A 19,465-nucleotide genomic window follows, 5' to 3' on the forward strand; every position below is an offset into this window, starting at 1 on the left:
ATTTTTATTTTTCAAATGTCTCATCCACAGAGTTTTCAAAGTATTCACTTTTTATTAACTGAACTGTTGTGAGAATTACAACTTTTTAACCTGTATCCAAAAATATTTGAAACATATAGATAAACTATTAAAATACATTTTATAAGAATTTCTCAAATTACAGAAAATGTTTCCTAGTGATGGGGAAGAATAACATTACTATTTTTTGTTTATTTAAAGAAAAATTCCTGAAGTATTGCCATAGAGAAGAATGATGTTTTTGGAGAACCATTCCGGAAATGTTGATTTTAGATTATTTTTTTCAAAATTAATCTGAAATCAACATCTTTGAATTCCTACATTTCAAAAGGGTGACCAGATAGAAATACCAATTTATATATTTTAAGTATGTATATATTTCTTAAATATTTACTCATAAAAATTTTCTAAACTTTTATTCTAATGGAGAATTAAATTAAGATATTAGAATTTATATATATATATTTTAAATGAATACTTAATAAGTAAAGAAATAAAAAGAAACTCTTACAACTACCATTTTAAAATAGCAACAGTATGTTTAAAATAGCACTAAAATGTTTAGTTAAAAAGATTGATATTTATAAAACTAGAACAAAATACACAACCAGTACAGTACGTAAAATACATATTTATTCATTTACACTGGCTTAGCCATTTTTCTCTTGTCTTTTATCACTTGCACCAAATTTTTGGTAATCTACAATAATTGATTCATTTAATGTGACTAAGTATTGGCATTTTACCTTACTTCATGCCCTAAAACTCTCAAGTACTCTTCCAGTTCCAGAGTACTACTACCTGAGACATCTCAATTATTCTGAAACACTTGGGCTGTAAGGATGCAAAATGCAGCTTACCAATTAATCCAATTCTGAAATGGATAATTGTTATTGCAGCATGGGATGGTAAAGTTGTCTGAACACTTTCTCTTGGAATATTCTCAGTTAGAGAATTTAATATGCTTCCTTAAAATAAGTTGAATGTATTTTAAGTTCTGCTTTGAAAAACCATAGAAGCATTTGCCCAGCAAAAATTAAAAAGCTTCATCATGAGTCTACCTTATTGTGTTTCATAAATAGCTAGCAATAGCTGGTCAAATGTGGTGAACCCTTTTTTTCACTGTAAAGGTCTGTGACGGTAGAGAATGTTCTAAAAATGGAAAGTGTGAGAGAATAAAGGAAGAATGTAACAGACAAATAAATGTAAAAAGGGGAAAACTGAGAAACACAACAAGAGAAACGGTAAGATTGTTAAAACAGAGCAGAAGGTTTGAATAGTAAGAATTCTGGACAATAAAATAATAATTGGGATAATAATGATTTTGAAGCTATTATGCTTAAATGAACAAGATTTTTTGGTTAAGTGCAAAAAGTTATTTTGTGAATTTATAGTGAACTGGGGATAAAATCATTTAATGTTAAAAGTAATGATAAACCTAGTTCATGCTAATTTCCTTTTTTAAATAGTAAAAGTAAATAATCCTTGCATAAAGGACATTATGATTTTTCTAACTATAATCTCAATAACATAGTAATTTCTTAAATGATATATTAATTTTCATTAGTAAAGTAATAATAATGTTCATTATTAAAGTAAAAAACTATACAGCAACTGTCTTTTATTATATAAATTATTAACAGGATATACAGAGGAACTAATTAAAAATGCAAAAATTTATCACCTGCTTTTACATCAGGACAAGCCTCAGGCCTACAAGTATAAATAATCTCAAGGGCCAACAAGCTACAATGTAAGCAATAACAGTAAAAATATACAAGTGTAAAGTGAGTCACAAGTGTATTCTTCTGTCATAAAAGTGGAACAGTGTTCTTTGGTTAAGTGCAAAAAGTTATTTTGTGAATTTATAGTGAACTGGGGATAAAATCGTTTAATGTTAAAAGTAATGATAAACCTAGTTAATGCTAATTTCCTTTTTTAAATAGTAAAAGTAAATAATCCTTGCATAAAGGACATTATGATTTTTCTAACTATAATCTCAATAACATAGTAATTTCTTAAATTATATATTAATTTTCATTAGTTATTATAAATTTGATTTATTTGTATAATAATTTATTTATTCTGTAGATAGTAACATAATGAAGAATAAATAAATTGTATATTTTTAAAAGTTTTAATATGTGTAATCTCTCGATATCTTTGTCAAACTGATATCATGCAACAGTACTCTGTTCTTGTTTCACAGCAATAATTTTATTCCATTACACCATGTTCTATCATATTTGGCATTATCATAAGCCTAACATTTTATTTAACCTTCCTGGAACCAATGACAATTCTGATATTGTTTTTCCTTTAATAATGTAATTTTCTTATTTCGCTGTTTTATATCTTGAGTAGCCAAGTATACTGCTGACTACTTCTTTCATTATTCTTAGAAAATGTTTTTTTTTTTTAGATTGCAAACTTAGGATGAAGGCCACAAGTATGCTAAATAATAAACTAGTAAAAAATCTATCATTGAGGATGAAGAATGCCAACTTCCCAGTATTGCTATTATTATTATTATTATTATTGCTATTATCCCAGTAATGCTATTGCACTATTCCTCACAGTAGTCATTGCGTTAAAATAATTCATTCATTTATTCACCAGAGAGAAAAATAAAACAATTATAATTTTAATAATAAGAAAATCTTCAGCAGTGTAATGTTTAATTACAGTCACAATTTATTTAGAAAGAAACTTTACCAATATAAAATTTTCATGTATTTAAAATCTCAGGGTTTGCACATGAGAAAACTCCTCAAGAGAATTGTCTTTCATGCGAAGATATTCACTGACAGTAATAAAGAGTTAACTATCAAATAATAAACTGAAAACAGAAAATATCAAAAATCGTTAAAAAAAAATTATTAAAGTAAAAAACTATACAGCAACTGTCTTTTATTATATAAATTATTAACAGGATATACAGAGGAACTAATTAAAAATGCAAACATTTATTTTTAATGAAACAAAAAAAATGACAATGATAAATATTAATTAATTACTAAATACACAATAATTAAGAAACACTAGAAAAGGAGTACTTCTACTGTTTAGATAAACTACAGTGAAAAAATAAACTAACTTGACAAGAAAATGTGTAATAACATTTTAAGAATCTGTATGTGTAATAACATTTTAAGAAATCTCAGTCAAAAGCAGAAAATTAACTAAAACATTCTAAATTATTCAATCTTCCAAATTAGATTGTCCTCCCACCTAATAGACATCACTAACTACTGTGAGTGATTGGAAAAGTAAAAATTTATCTCGGGAAACATAGACAATGAAGATACCGCACCCAAGTTATGTCCTAATGATAATTGTTTAACAATTGAAATGGCTATGTAGTTTTAGATTAAATGAAATTTTTTTGAAAATTGTTTTCACAATTTTCTATTTCTGAACTTATTTCAATGACCACTAAACGTAGCTTTTTCTTTATGTCAAATACTAGAAAAAAATAATGAAAAATTCATCTTTACCAAATACTATAAACCAGTCATAGATAAATTCAATTTAGATCATCTTCAGCAACATCTCTATATTACAAGTTAAAATACAATATCATGAAAAATTAAAAATAAAACTGCAAATTATTCAAAATTAATTAATCTACATCAATTAAAATTGGTATGGTTATATCAAAGAAAATAAAACTAATGAAAATAATTTTCCATAAGTTACTTTAATTATTAAAATTTATTTAATGTTCATTTTTGATTACTTTTGTAAAATTACTTATGTTTTAATATTAAGACAATACTGATGAGACAAATGGATTTAATTAAAAAATATGTATTGTTACAAGAGCATAAGTATTTGTTATGCTGGAGGTATCAAACTACAAATTATTTTTCTGAATAATTTAATTTGTGTAGTGTGGTATCTCTGTTATGTATCCTAATTATCAAGTTCTGTATTTTGCATTACTTTGGCATGTAATCAGTATCATACTAGATCATTTATTAAACAGATAAATTATTAATGGTTATTGAAAAACTAAGAGGTAAGAAACACAAAAAAAAATTTGAATAAATAAAAAAAAGTTACTATACGCAAAATTATTATTTTAAAGGCTAGAAAAAGCACACTTTATTGTTAATAATGTTAACATGTAGATTCCATTTAACCTAGAAAATCAACATAAATTAACCTCATCACAATCTAAAAAATAATAATAGTAAAAACAATATATTAAACAATTACCTGAGAGCTAACATATGCAGTAATTTATTACATTTATGAGTACAAGCAGTCGTCTGACTAACAAATGTTTGTTCACAATGAAAACAAGTGTAAACAGTTCCTGACATTGGAATTTTGGTAACCATTAAATAATCAGGAATCTGTTCTTTATTGCTATCATCTGTTTTGCTATTAATATTGTTAACTTCTTTTGTTTTAGAACTCTGCTGGGGCTCAGGACGTAGTAGTGAATCACTTTTTTTCATAGCAGCATCATTTCTTTTTATCTCTTGTCCATTATGTTCTTTCAGATTGGATTTTTTACTTTTACTGGAAGAACTACTACTGGTTTCGGTTGTTTTATCTTGACTATTGCATTTTTTATAATGTATTTCCCCATCAATATTCATATGATGCAACTCAGTATCCTGATGTGGTTCAACACTTTTATTCCTTTTACTTGCTCCTTGAGATAATACAGATTCTTCATCAGCATTCGTATGTTGCGACTCATAACCCTGATGTGATTCAACACTTCTTTTTCTTTTACTTGCTGCTGGAGATGGCACAGACCAAGAATCTGAAACTCCTTCATTTTTTTTTAATGTTAGTGTTAACTTCTCTCTTTTACTTTTATCTGGTTCACCATTACTACTGAAAAAAATTATTAAAACATATTTTATATAAATTACACATAAATAAGATTTTCAGGTCAACATATCATTATCATTTACTTTTTTAATAATCACTGCACTGTTTTTATCTTAACAGTCTAATCAAATAAATAAAAAATTAAAATATCAAGCAATTCATTCATCAACAGTAATATAGAGGTTTATGGTCCTGGGCAAGAAGGTAAATTGCATCTTGGCCAGGTAAGAGTAAGGAGGTGCCACCAAAACTTGTTACCAGGTTTGGTAAGTATTTACCAAAATGCATCAAGATGGTAAATTAAGGATTCTATCCAGTCATCCTTATTTTAATATGGATTTCAGTCACTCTTAGGGTGCTTTCCTAGTAGGTAATAGGGATGTGGCGAATAATAAGGATCAAACATCTTGGTTTAAATAAAAGTGTTTATTAGAAGTCTAGATCGTGGATACTGTTTTGTTCTTTGGTGGTTGGGTTTAAATTAACTACACATCTCAGGAATGGTCGACCTGAGATTGTACAAGACTACACTTCATTTACACTCATACATATCATCCTCATTCATTCTCTGAAGTAATACCTTATAATGGTTCTGGAGGCTAAACAGAAAAAGAAAGTGAAGTGTCTATTAGAAACACAAAATCAGTGCACAGCTATATCACCTGGTAAGTTCTGTATCACGTACACAAGCTAAGCAGTATTGCACTCAGTGTGAAGAATCTAGAGACTCACTGTCTAGTTCTACTGAGTAGAACTAGACACTGCACTGTAATTGGATAGTTCATTTCACTTACAGTTCTAATCATTTAAAATGAAACCAAACCAATTAATTCTCTTTCAGTTCAATTAAACTTGAACCCTAATCATATATAATTGCCTTCACTTCCCTCCCACCATTTTAAATGCCGTTGTACTCATTATCAACTTTTAATCAACGCAGAGAGAACTAATTAAAAAAAGCTGTGGTCATAAACTAAACAAAGTAATCAGACATTGTACCTTGGCAAGCGCGTATGTAAACTGTACTGTTTTGACACAATGGATGCGTTAGTATGGTTACATAATCTAAGAGGGAGCCAAAGGATTCTATGCCACTGAAACTCAAATCTCAAAACACTGCAAATTGGAACAGATTTACAGAAACAATAATAGAAAGAGAACCGTTGGTTCTTTGTTTCTGTCAGGATAGACAGAAACAGTGCCTGCCTGTATAAGAAAATTATTTTCTGCTTAGTAGGTATTCTGGCAACAGGTACTTAACATTTTTGATACTTGTTTAATCAGAAACATTCAAGTACCTGGTTTGACTTAATCAGGAGCAAAAACAATTTAGTTTGATCCATGACTAGTAGGTAGCATGCTTTGGCATTTAACATCAGGGAAATGTAAAAATATTAAGTTAAAATGTTAAAACCAGCAAAATGTTAAAACCATTATTTTATTTATTTATTTTTTTTGCTTAAGTATGATTAGTATTCTACTTAAATCTTAATCTAAAAATATAGTTCACTATAATGTTCTTTCCACAAAATAAAAAATATATTTCTAAAAATAAATCAATAAAAATATTCTGCGAATCACTATTTTTAATTTAAACATTCAACATACCATTTCCCTAGTTTTTCTATTCCATCATTAAATAAATCTGTCACTAGTTGTTAGCCATTCAGTCACTTCTGCTTCTTGACTTCGTCACTCTCAAAATTACTGCTGCCATAAAATTGCCTTAGTTTAGGGAAACAAATCAAAATCCCTGAGAAGCCAGATCAGATTGCATGATAGATGTTGAACCACTTCCCAGTGAAGTATCTTAAGGAAGGCTTGAACTGAAGCAGGAGAGTACTATTAAAAAATGTATCATATTGTAATGTAGCAGGGGAGTAATATCATTGTCAAATGACAAATGACATTGTCATTTGACAATAGGTTGCACTGTTTGTTTTGCAACTGTTCAAGTATTTGATAATAAATTATTTGTTATTCCACTTGACATGATAAAGTGAAAAATCAGAGAAAAATTGAGTTTTGAGAGGCATGAAGAGAAGTAGTCAGGGATGTTGGATCATACCTTGAATATGATGGAAGGATGAAGGAAATATAAAAAAAGACCACCAAATATAAAAGCAGATCAAGTTATTAGGTCGGAGACCCAAAAGGCAAAAAAAAAAACTAGATCACTAAAGAGTGTGGTAAAATGAGGAATGCATGGTAAGATTCATCAGTTTTAATCACCATAAAAGGTTAAAAACCTTTTGACTGGCCATTAAGATATAAGACAATAAGTTGGCAAATAGACATAATGATTTGCTTGTGATGTCAGAGGACAGCTTGCTGGATGATCTTCCAAATTTTATCTGGAAGATAAAATTTTGCAGATAGAACAATGGAAGTACATGATGCTCTGGATATGGAAGATGCTCCTATATTACTGGAAAGTGAAGTCAGTGGTTGCTACACCGAAAAAAATATAGCAAAGCTAAAGACCCAGATAAGGAACCTATAGAGACTCTCAAGATTTTATCTGAGACTGCAAAGGAAATCATATAGTTAATCTGTCAAATCATATATATTTAGATGTACCAGACCTGAATACTGAAGATGCACAACATGATGAACATAATGTGTATCTATGTTTCACGGATTATAAGAATGTTATTGATAAGGTCAGGCATTATGAGAGGATGATTACATTGAAGAGGGTGAGAATAAATGATGGGGAACTTAATTTTAAAGCTAATCTATATTGGAACCAGAAAGCAAATAATCAAATAGAAGATGGAATACCTGATGATGTTCACATTAGGTGATGTGTTTGATAGGGTTGATTTTAGATCCATTCTTTATATTAAATTGAGCACTTTCTACAAAATAGTGAAAAATCAAGTAGCTGGCCGACATCAATTGCAATTAACATTAAGAGGACAAAATATGTTATAGTAAGTGCACATAGAATCCGTGACAATGGTCACTTTTTTTTCTCATAGATGAGTACAAAATTTTATATACTTGGAATAGTCGTGGTATGATGACTTGGAACAATCCAGCAAGATAAAGAATAGAACAGAAGAAGCCAGATCAGTCTTTCTATAAACAAGGAATGTCCTACACAGCCGAAATTTAATAAGTTCAAGTTTGAGGAAAAGAATGACTAAGCACTAATCTTCTCTGAACTAATATATGGTGATTAGTCTTGGACTTAACAAAAGCATTGTTGAATACGCAACCGAAGAAGAGGTGGGTCTATCAAATATTGCTTATAAATATTTGATGCGATAAGGTTCATATAAGGATGTACCGAAAAGGATGGATACCAGCACAGCAGTATCTAAAATTACAAGAAGGAAAAACTCAATTACTTCCCACAAACGATGAAGGATTTAGAAAATTATCAGCTTCTATGTCTCACAACTTAAAGGAAAATCATGGAAAACTGAGGTCCAAGATGATGGACAATTTCATGGTTGAAGAAGTTAAGGCAGTAGTTTCTAGATCAACCAGCTCTTTATTCTGGTCAACTGTGAACAGATATGAAATTACCTAGAAGTCTGCCAACATTCAGTAACAGTAATGGTACTTTAAAAGCAATGGTGTATAAGTTGGAAAATATTTAAATAATATTAAATTTCAAAGCAATTAAATTATATATTTATTTATTATGTAATTTAAATAAGTACATAGATCCCCAACTTAGCCCACAAGATCACATCAACAACTTTGAAAAATTTAATAATTTGGCTTAATCATGATAGAATTACTCACATTTTATTAAAAGTCCCCAATATGTGAAAGTTTTTGGGTATGGTACAATAAGAATATTACAGCATGCTCAATTTACAAATCACATGATAATAGAGATAGTATAGTCTGTGCAGAGAGAAGCTGATCAGATACTTTGTGGTTTTTTTTTGTTTAAGTCAAAATAAAAGAAACTTAAATTTACTTTTTCTAAAAACACCTAACCTGACAATAACAAAATTAAAATTAACCATTATAGTAATTGTCGGCACCAAAAAGAAAATTTTACAAAAACCATCCATAAGTAGTAATTCTTTGAATCAGTAATGTCTACATACAATGTGTAAAAAAACTGTTTTAATACATCATTGGTAATTGGTAGTAACTCTATCTTAGTCAAAAATTGTGTTGCAGTAGTTAATTTGACAGCTTGCTGGCTTATAATAGTAGATAAATATTAATTCTTTTTAATATTGAAAACTTCCTAACTCATAAATTCTTGAAAACTGATGAAGATCAAAGCACAATGAACACTTCATGTATGTCTAATCACAAAGTTATTATGATCGATGCCTTGGGTTCATCAACAGATTGAGAACCTCAATTGTGCTATAATTGTTATACAAGTTAATTAATACATTATCATTACAACATATTCTTATGGTCATTCCTGATCCTCCAACTGATATACCTGAGTATTATAAACATACTGCCATAGTGTCAAAATTTGTCCACATATCTTAATGTATGGTAAAAATAAGTATTATGCAGTTATTCGTCAGAAATTGGAAAAACAAGAATAATATCATCATAGTAATGAAACGTGGCTCTAAGACTATCAGAAAAAAAACTTAAAATTTAATTAGCCAAAATAATGTCTATATAAAATAAATTCAAATATCAGACAAAGTTTTTCAGATGCCATGTCATATTTTGCAGGTTCTTAAAGCAATTCTTTGACACACTAGAAAAAACTGCTGATAATTGACAAAAACTGGATTATTTTAATACAATTGATTGTCAAAATCCATCACGTACTCTGGCTTGAACATTATCCAACTTCTGCTCTTTGTATTTTTTTACTATCTGTTTAGCTGAGAGCAGCTTAATTCAATTTAATTTAATTTAATTTCAGACTGGCCAACAGTGATGAGGAAATATGAAAACAAATAAATGCTAATTCTTAAACTGATTCTGACAAAATTTCATGCATTTGGCATGAACATCTTATATTAGATCAGCAATGAAATAATCGACTTTCTAGCTATTCTACAGCTATTAATCAACTTTGCAGCTATTCTACAGAAATATAAAACAATGATCTACAACAAACTACCAGTCAAATTAATTTCTCCAATAGTGTGATAAAACAGTCACACAAAATGTAAAAACCATACAACATAATAATTTTCCTACTATGTGTATCAGGTCCTATAACTGTAGGTTGTAGGCATTCTGATAGAAGAAAAAACACATTTCAAAATATGACATATCATTCCCCAAAAAATAAAAACTACCCCATAGGGTTATTAAATGAAGTGGTTTCCAACTGCCTTTTTCACAAGCAATATATGGTGTTGCCTATCAGTATGTCAAACTTGCTGAATGATGATATTCAGCTCCTTAAGAGAACCTCCACTCTATTTCCTGCAACAAATATATAATGAACATCATTTTACCAGGGAAAAAGCAACTGTGACAAGTACAACTTTACTTCTGATGATGATAATTATGCATCCCACCTACAATAAGCTGACAAGTAGTGTGAAGTAAAAAATTAATGCATCCTTTTACACCGTCTCCACTGAATAGGGCAATTCCCTGCATTTTTTTTTTTTGATCAAATGTATGTCTGGATAAATATATACTATCGCACACAAAAGTATGTCAACTACAACAGGTTACCCAAAAATTTAGGGAAAATAATTAATTTACTTTCATACCTCTGTGTAAACAGAGTACAACTGTACTAAAAACCTTTAATTAAATGACAGTATAAACTACATATTAAATAAGTTATATATGTTACCTTGTACTAACAGATTTAACGCAACTATTTTTATCTTGAACAGCAGTTTTATTTATATTAATAGATGTTAGAGAACTACTAACTGAGGTAGTAGCAGTAGAAAAAACAGTAGTACTATTAGAAGCTGTAGTACTAGTAGTCATAGTAACAGTAGTAGTAATTAGACTAGAGGTAGATGTACAAGCTGTGAGACTTTTATTATCAATAGTTTTGTTACTATCAATCATTTCATGTTTTAATTTATCCTGAATTGTTTTCTTTAAGTCATTCTGATTAACTGTTTTCTTAATGAACGAATTACTAGTCTTCTTTTCCACATTCTTGTTGCTGTTGATATTATTATTATTATTATTATTATTATTATTATTAGTATTACTATTATTCTTGTTATGAGTATTGGAAATTTTTACACCATCTTTTATCAATTGCATTGGTGGCAACAGCTGCTCATTATGTATCTAAAAATAAATAGAATATTTTAACAAGATAAACCAACTAAAATTACAGAAATTAATGGTATGACATTTATAGCCATAAAAAAAACAATAAATAAGAACAGACCCAAATTAATTATACAATTTCTCGAACATTACTTTTAACACTCATGTAGCTATGTAAATGTCAAATTTTAAGAAGAAAATAATATGAGAGTATAAGAGGATGTGTATTTTAATCTGATAAAATAGTTTGCAAAAACCTATTACAATCCAATAAAAATGAGCTGAAGTAATAGACTGTAAATCAATTACAGAAAAGATCCCCATCAGGTCCTCATTAATTTTCATAATATTAGAATAATGCATAATGAATCACTGCAAGCTTTGTTCGCCTGTAAAAAAATGTCCTGAAAGAAATAAACTCTAAACAAGGTTTAATATAAATGTTAACTTAATTTTCTATAGTTTCCATAATAGTCACATTTATACTCGTACATAAATAGAGCTGAACAGCTAATGGCTCCTCATTACTGCTTCCAGCCATCAATCTGTTGCCAGGTAATAATACATTTTGATCTTGGTGATCCATGGATATTAGTAACTTTTAGTTCCAGTCTGTTAGTACCCTTATTACACCACCAAGGGATGGATACCTCCTGAATCACTCTACATAATGATTACCTATTCTATCTATAACATTCCCTATTTCACCCTCATGGCTCTTTCAAAACTTCTGAAAATAATTCAACCTGGTCAAAATGAAACAACTTTCAAAAATGAAAACTGTATCAATTGCTACATGGTTCAAAGTACACACCTTTTTTAAACAATGTGTCCTATAAACTGTTTCCTCAAGTTCAGTGCAAATTCAGATTTTCCTCCCGTAACAATATCATCTATCAAGCATGTGAATGAAGGGATTTGAGTAATTTAAATCAATCTTAAGAACATGAAGATAAACTTGTTAATATGCATCGAGCAATTTCCCGTAAAAAAACAAATAATAATAATAATAATAATTTAAAATCGATTTATAATGTAGAAAAATGTATTTTCTTAAATTTAACTAAGTTCATTTCATTAAGTTTTAATGCTTATTTTCATATATTGAATAAAGTTATTATATGTGAAATTTATGTATTTTAATGATACTATATCGTTCACATCAATTAAAGATTATTTATTAACTTTCTGATTTAAAATCATGCCAATATACTATATCCAAAAAAGTTCCTTAGAAATCATTAAGAAAGAAAAAACACAAACCAAAAATAAAATATGCATACATTTAAACATACACGAACATCAGAAAACTAAAGAACAAGAAAGTTGAGTATTTTATTGCAAAAATTACAAGCTTGAAATTTTTATTTTAGGTTTATTTTTTTGTTTACTTTTTTAAAGTTTCCTGTAATTAAGGTTTTGTTTCGTTCCTATATTAACGATACAATGCATTATTGCTTTACTCCTTCATATATTTATACAAACGGTGTCTAGAAATCAAAAAAGATTGCTAACCTTTCCTTTGTATCATCCAGTCTTGCATTGCATTCATAATATTTCTTGACAACTTATTCCCCACTAAACTTGAGATAAAATTAAAATAAGACTGATTTAGATTAAAAAATGTTTGAATGTCTCCTTATCGGTTTTCAAAAGATTATCCATGTTGTAGCAATGTTCCTTTTTTAAAAGTTAAACTTGGTTGTTAATGGAATCAATTTTACTGCTTTCTGTTTCTTCTTAATGAACAATAAACACTACCAGTCTTCTATTTAACTCTATTTTTCTAGTTAACGTATATGAATTACTTTGCACTACATTGCCAGAGCAAAGGACAGACTAGTGGGGACACACTGGCAGTGATGGCTGACAAATTTGAACAAAATAACTCAACTGCTGTGTTAATCGTTACTCCCAATTATTGCGCCGGCAGTTTCAACAAAATAGTACGTTTAGGTACAATTTACTTTATAACTTCATAAACTAAACATTGTCTACCATGTATTTCCTTTTCAATATGCTAAGAAACTCAAGATTTCATTTGGCCTTTCAAACAACCACTTCCCACTCTATTTCTCCTTTTTTTATAGTTCCTTACCTTTGTAAAATTTTGTATAAAAATTCTTTTTAACTGTTTCCATTTATTACTTTTCTAAAAATGTTAAATTACCTCATTTCTACAAATGTAATTTTAAACAGCAAAATACTGATGATTTAAAAAGAGATGAATTTTTTCATATATAAATTATTAAAAATATTTACTTTTTAATAGTTTATTGTGATAAATTTCAATTTTTTCCCCTTCTTTGAGTTTCCCATTCATTCCTAATTTTTTTTTTTTTTTGCTGCATTCAAAAGAGCCTTTTATGTCTGGGAATTCTTCAGTATCATCTTGTTCAGTTAAATGTTATAATGTTCTTTAGTCTATTTTAAGTCTTCAATTTCCTGAACCACTTTTCTGAGTGTCTCTCCTCCATCAAACAACATATATTTTTAACAACAGCAAGAAATGATTCAAATTTACATCATATCCTGTAAAACTTACATGTTAATAGTATTTCACTTTAATAGTTTATTTACTAGTATATAACCTATGACTGATTTCAAACCTTCCACAAGTATATATATATATTTAATAAATTCATTTATCAATAAAAAAGTTTAAAATCTACAAATCATTTTAGGATACAAAATCTTACAATTGTAGTAAATTATTAAATTATAAATCTTGATTCTAGTAAATGATTTTTAAAATCACAAAACTTAATGGCAATTCAAGAGAGAATTTAATTTTCAACCAAAAAAAAAAATTTCCTGCTTGATTAAAAACAAGTAACTTTTTAAGAAAAATATTAGCATATCATTTTGGAACACCTCATGCATATGGAACTGAGAAGAATGTAGTACTGGGCCTGAGGAAGCTACATCAGTTTTACACAGTATTTTTCATATTTTTAATATTAGAATAATAATGTGCATCCTAATTTTTCAAGTACATTTTCATCCACAAGGTATTGAAGTAATCAGAACTAAAAAATGCTAATAAAATCAATCAGTGATTTACATAAGTTACATTTTAGAAGAGATCTTGATTTAAAGATTAGAAAAAATTTATTAATAAGAACACATGCTGCTAATTTCAGTATTTCATCTTACTGATGAAAAATTGGGATTAAAATTTTTTAATCCGTATCATAATTATCAGTGATCCTTCTTCTCCTGTCTAAAAGCTGCTGATTCAATTCATATCCCATTGACAATTTCCTGCCATAGCTCACACTCCTCTGCCATTTGAATTTCTTCAGTCACCTCTTCAATCTGATCCAGCCATCTTTTCAGTGATCTTCCGCGTGATCTACTGCCTTCGATTTTTCCCTGTACGACTAGTTTCTCAAGCTTCTCACCGAGCCCATTAACTATATGGCTAAAAAAGCGGATAATGTGCTAGAAACATATTGCAAACAACTCCTCCTCTGTATATCTAGCTCATTTATAATAGAGTTGTTTTCTTTTCCGTTCACATGACGTGGAGCATTCTTCTGTAGGTCCACATATCATATCCAACAATTCTCCACCAGTCTATCACCTTGGTGGTCCAGGTCACCATGCCATACATGACAACAAGTAGTCTCAGCTTTGTATTGCTAGTGATTGCCTTTTTCTTCATATTTTGGCCTACAAGCCCCCAACTTTATCTATTGTGGATCCTAAATATATGAAACAGTCCACCTTTTTGAAATCACAGCGTATTACTGACTGGAAGATTGTTAGCTCTGTCTACAATCATAACTTCTGTTTTTCTAATAGTGCCTAGTACCTCATTTTCTTACTGGACTCAGTCAAGGATCTCCTTCATTCTAACTTCAGAGCCCGCAAGCAAACAGGATCACATTGTCAGCAAACCTTGTTGGTTATACACCAGCAGCCTTTTTTATGTAGGAGTATGAACAGGAGCACATTCATCAGGCCATTTGGCAGTTAACCATATGTACTTATATGTACTCTGGTGAATAATCATAACACCCAATTCATCTGTTGCTTCGATCATTTCCACTTCTATTTTATAATAATAAAATAATTTAAAATTATTCTACTGTACAGTACGTTATGATTTCACTATTAATTTTCTAGTTGTAATTTAATCAGTTAGATAGGGAAAAATAACAATTATAATGAAGTTTTCACTGACCATGAACATAAATACACTTTTATTTATTTAATACATTTTTCCAAATCTGTTTTTAACTTTGTTAATTATTTATCAACAACAAAAAAACACAGCCTTAGGCTGATACTGCAAATAAAAATGATGTGTGATAAAAAAAACTTAACCGAGCACAGAACACAGCAGAAATTAAAAAAAAAAAACAATTTTTTTAATTTAACAGTAGGATTGTATGATCAGCACAACCAAAGCCACTGGTGGCTTGTATCAGATATAATACAACCAGAGTACAACAATTTTTTGATTCTGAGAATCAAACCAACTCAATCAAAGAACACCAATGTACAATACACTAGATGAATATACAAGCTTGTGATGTAAAAGACTGAAAGCACCCTACTACTCAATCTAAAAATATTAACTTGGTAATTAACAAAATAACAATCCTATTTAGTAATTTAATACATGCCTCAATGTTAAGCTTTCATCAACTGAGTATTACAAATTTTATCTTATTTATCAGAAAAAAATAAATTTTAAACTATAAATTTAAAAAATGCCTAATTATTTTATACTAAGTTTTTTTTTTTATTAAACGTAACATTACTCTTGTTTTATTAATAATAACAAAAAAAACTTACTTAAATTTGCACTATGCATTAATTCTTCTGCAATTTCCTAACTATCTTTGTTTGCACTCACTTTTACTATCACCATCATAGCCTAAACGTATAAAAAATCTTTCCATCATTTCATCTATTAAAAGTTAGACTTTACAATAATCAACTTCAATGTTTTTAGTTTTACACAGTAAGGTCACCTTTAGTCATTGTTTTGATTCAACTGTAACTTAATTTAGAATAAAACAATCCATCTACAATCACATTCAACTGAACTGAAAAGTCAACTTATTTACTGTAAAAAAGGAATAGAATCAAAAATTGGTTTCTAGATATACTTTCCTGTACACTACTTGTCTACTTGTTATGATTTATCTAAATTTATGAAAGAAACAGGTGATATGTACATAATCAAGAAATAAATTAAAAAAATCTTTATATAAAAATAATACTTTTAAAACCAAATTAAAAAAATAAATTGAAATAAACATTCCATAAACAATTATTAATTCAACCCATTAAAAAACAGCATCTTGACCTAACATAATTCAAAAAAGAGAAAAGGAAAATTTAACTTGCATTCAACAAAAGCAATATACAAGAAATTTAAAGTACTAGAAATTGTGGACTATCATTTAAATTACACGTTCTACAAAGATTTAAAATCATATTAATGTTGTCATGATAATCACTGCTATTTGAACTAACTTTCAAAATTAACATTTTTTTGGAATGAATGCCCATTTCTTCTCTGGATGGATTATTATTAAATGATATCCTTTATTAATCATCACTTTAAGTCCTTTGTCATTATCATTGATCAACCATGACTTTGAAGTCAAATGTAAAGATAAAGTAAATGACTGTCAAAAAAATTGGTGTACTAGCTTTTTTGTAGACAATAATTGCCTTTATATATTTAATTCCCTTCCACTGGATGTCAGTTTCCTCAATCAAAAATTTTCTGTTACTGTAGCTTTTATACCACCTTAAAACTAACTCATTCACAAGAATCACTAGAATATTTTCACTACCTTTAAAATCATTATAAATCTGAAATTCTTGATGCAACTCTTTTAAGTAGAAAAGTCCTTCTTCTTTACATAAAACCTGTTAATGGTTTTTCTCAATGCTTTTATCAAAACTATTCATTCCCCTGATAACTTTTGAACATTGTTTATACTTTTTTGACTGCTAAACAACTTTGAATATGATTTTGATTGAAGAGCACTTTTCTTTCTTTTGAAGTATCTGAATCTGTGATCTTGACATTCCACAAACAGCAGCAGTTCTTTCTTCACATTTTTGGATGACTATTATACTTGAAATCTCTAAACTTTTCTATCTTTAGAGCTTCTTTCTTCATGAAATCATAAACATTAGTCAATTTCAAGTATTTGGCTCTGAAGCATTTTAATTCTAATTATAGATGTAAAGTTTGCTACTACAATCCAAAAACAAATCTACCACTAATCATAATAAAACATAAAGCCAGAAATATTTTAATTCATTTTCATGTAAACCACAAAAATAATTTGCAAAAGCTATGAAACACAACAGAGAATGTAAATATTTACTACATATCTATGTAACTCAGTCTGAGTATAATTAATTATACAAGACACTGAAAATGAAATTCATCTTTTAATATCCATGAACAGACGAAACATATAAATTAAGTTCTAACTAATGATAAATTATCTTGAAACAAATACATTAATCAAGATTAATTCATTTTCATTGTACAAATTTTTTAACAATAACTGCTTTTATAACAATAACTTTAAAAATAAGTAACTTTTGATAACTGCTATTCAAAATAAATTTATAATAAACACGACGTAAAATTTCTTTTTCAAAAAATGAATAAAAATGAACAGTTTCATCCGTCCAAATTAATTTTATTCATTACTAAGAATAATTAGACAATAAAGCAGATGGTTACTGAAGGAGTACAATTTTACAGAAAGGAACTGTAATATGTATCAGATCTCAATTCCCCCCGAGGGGAGAAGATCCCGCCTCGTAGCGTGTCAGGTCGCTACACCACCCCCTCCATTCCTTGCCAGCCATGGCTTTAACGGAGGACATCTTGTTGCCCTCAAACTGATCACATTCCATAGTGTTCAGCCTGGCCACGTGAGATGCCACTGATGCAGATGCCCCAAGGGACACCTACATCAGTAAATTCACCCGGAGAGATAGTATTGAGTTTATGCCTTCCGAAGAAAACATCTGACACCTAAAGCTACCACGTTGGCCTCAGGAACTAAGCTAAAAGCCTACTCGCGGAAAATTGAAGACCCCGCGCTTGTCACCATTAAGCCCTAAACTACACCCTAGAGCGTAGATGCATCAAGTATGCCACAACAGCATATCAAACTGCAAAAATTCAGTCACCCGCTACGAATATCGTTAATTTAAGCGACTGGAGTGCAGCCAGCATACACTAAGTCTCAGAGGACCTCAGGTCTGGTCCGTCAGGAGCTGAGTATAACCTCTAGTCTCTCACTACAGTTCCACTTTTAAGGACCGCTTGGAATAGCACTAGGTTGATCGCAACCAACATTTACTTATTACCCCCTTAATAAGTATGCACTCCAATTCGACCAATTGCCATGCTAAAGTTAGTAAAATCGTACTCAGGGAGTAAACTCCCCGGGTACAACCTCCATTGAAACTAAGTCAAAAATCTAACCTAGGCCGGTGCCAAAGCGCCTACCTCTGGCCAGTTGAACTGCCTGGGCGGTCCTCTAGCCACCCGAGAAACCTACAAGACAAGGACCCGCAAACGCCAACACAGGTTAGAGAAGCACAGGCTAGTCAATTATGGATACAGCGGCACAAACCGCTAGGATACCTAATCTCCGCCAGGCCGCATCAAGAAATGCGGCAACCCAGTCTAAGACCGGGACTAAGAACCTAAAGGCCGGATCCACCCATGTCCGATGCGGAATCGACTCTGCAAGCATAACCTTACCACTAGAAACCCGTGGTCGAGAAATAAATTGCCAAAGAAGCAATTTGGCATCGCAGAAACAATACATACAGCATTCTGCATCAGAAATGAGATGGATCATATTCACAAAACAACTACACGACCTGGCAGATCACCCAACTGACAATGGGCGGTGTTGAAAAACAACCCCGAAACCCACAACAACGACTCTCCTAACTCTATGTGCAAACACCAAGCTTCAAAGAAGGATACTAACTATCCAAGGAATTGAAGTACAATTCTACCCCACGTAAGTAACAGCCACAGTCCTTACTGTTGACTGAATGCTTGCACTCTTTGCGCAACCTTTTACAGTTGACGCACGATGGAGCCTCGGCTTTCTGCGGACACGCTTGTGACCTTCCTCGCCACAATGCATATTTTGGCTTACAAACTTTTAGATTTTTCCACCTCTGAATTCTTGTTAGTTTGTCACTGACTGTTGACAAAGGCTCAAGATCAGTGTATGAGCAAACCACAGACACCATTATGGAAATATTCGACTGTGTTTATGTTTGTTTGTGAGTATTTAAAATGCCTCTGCTGATCGAGAATCCTACCAACTGTGAAATACATGGTGTGATTCGTTTTGTTAGTGCTAAAGGTGTG

The 19,465-nt window shown here is 30.1% G+C and overlaps 1 protein-coding gene across 4 annotated transcripts in view; it reads right to left on the bottom strand.

Moving 5' to 3' along the window:
• The window catches only part of LOC142324760 (uncharacterized), a 40,607-nt gene that overhangs the window by 12,989 nt on the left and 8,153 nt on the right, over positions 1–19,465 (bottom strand). For 3 of the 4 annotated variants that reach the window (XM_075365720.1, XM_075365732.1, XM_075365739.1), the window contains exons 3-4: positions 10,634–11,091; positions 4,240–4,872 (exon numbers count right to left, since the gene is read on the bottom strand). In XM_075365720.1, the coding sequence (XP_075221835.1) occupies positions 4,240–4,872; positions 10,634–11,091 (1,091 nt within the window). The remainder of the gene's footprint in view (positions 1–4,239; positions 4,873–10,633; positions 11,092–19,465) is intronic. The other variant, XM_075365727.1, reaches the window with a different exon arrangement.

This window comes from Lycorma delicatula, chromosome 1 (genome assembly GCF_047948215.1).
Source record: "Lycorma delicatula isolate Av1 chromosome 1, ASM4794821v1, whole genome shotgun sequence".
NCBI classification, from domain to species: Eukaryota; Metazoa; Arthropoda; class Insecta; order Hemiptera; family Fulgoridae; genus Lycorma; species Lycorma delicatula.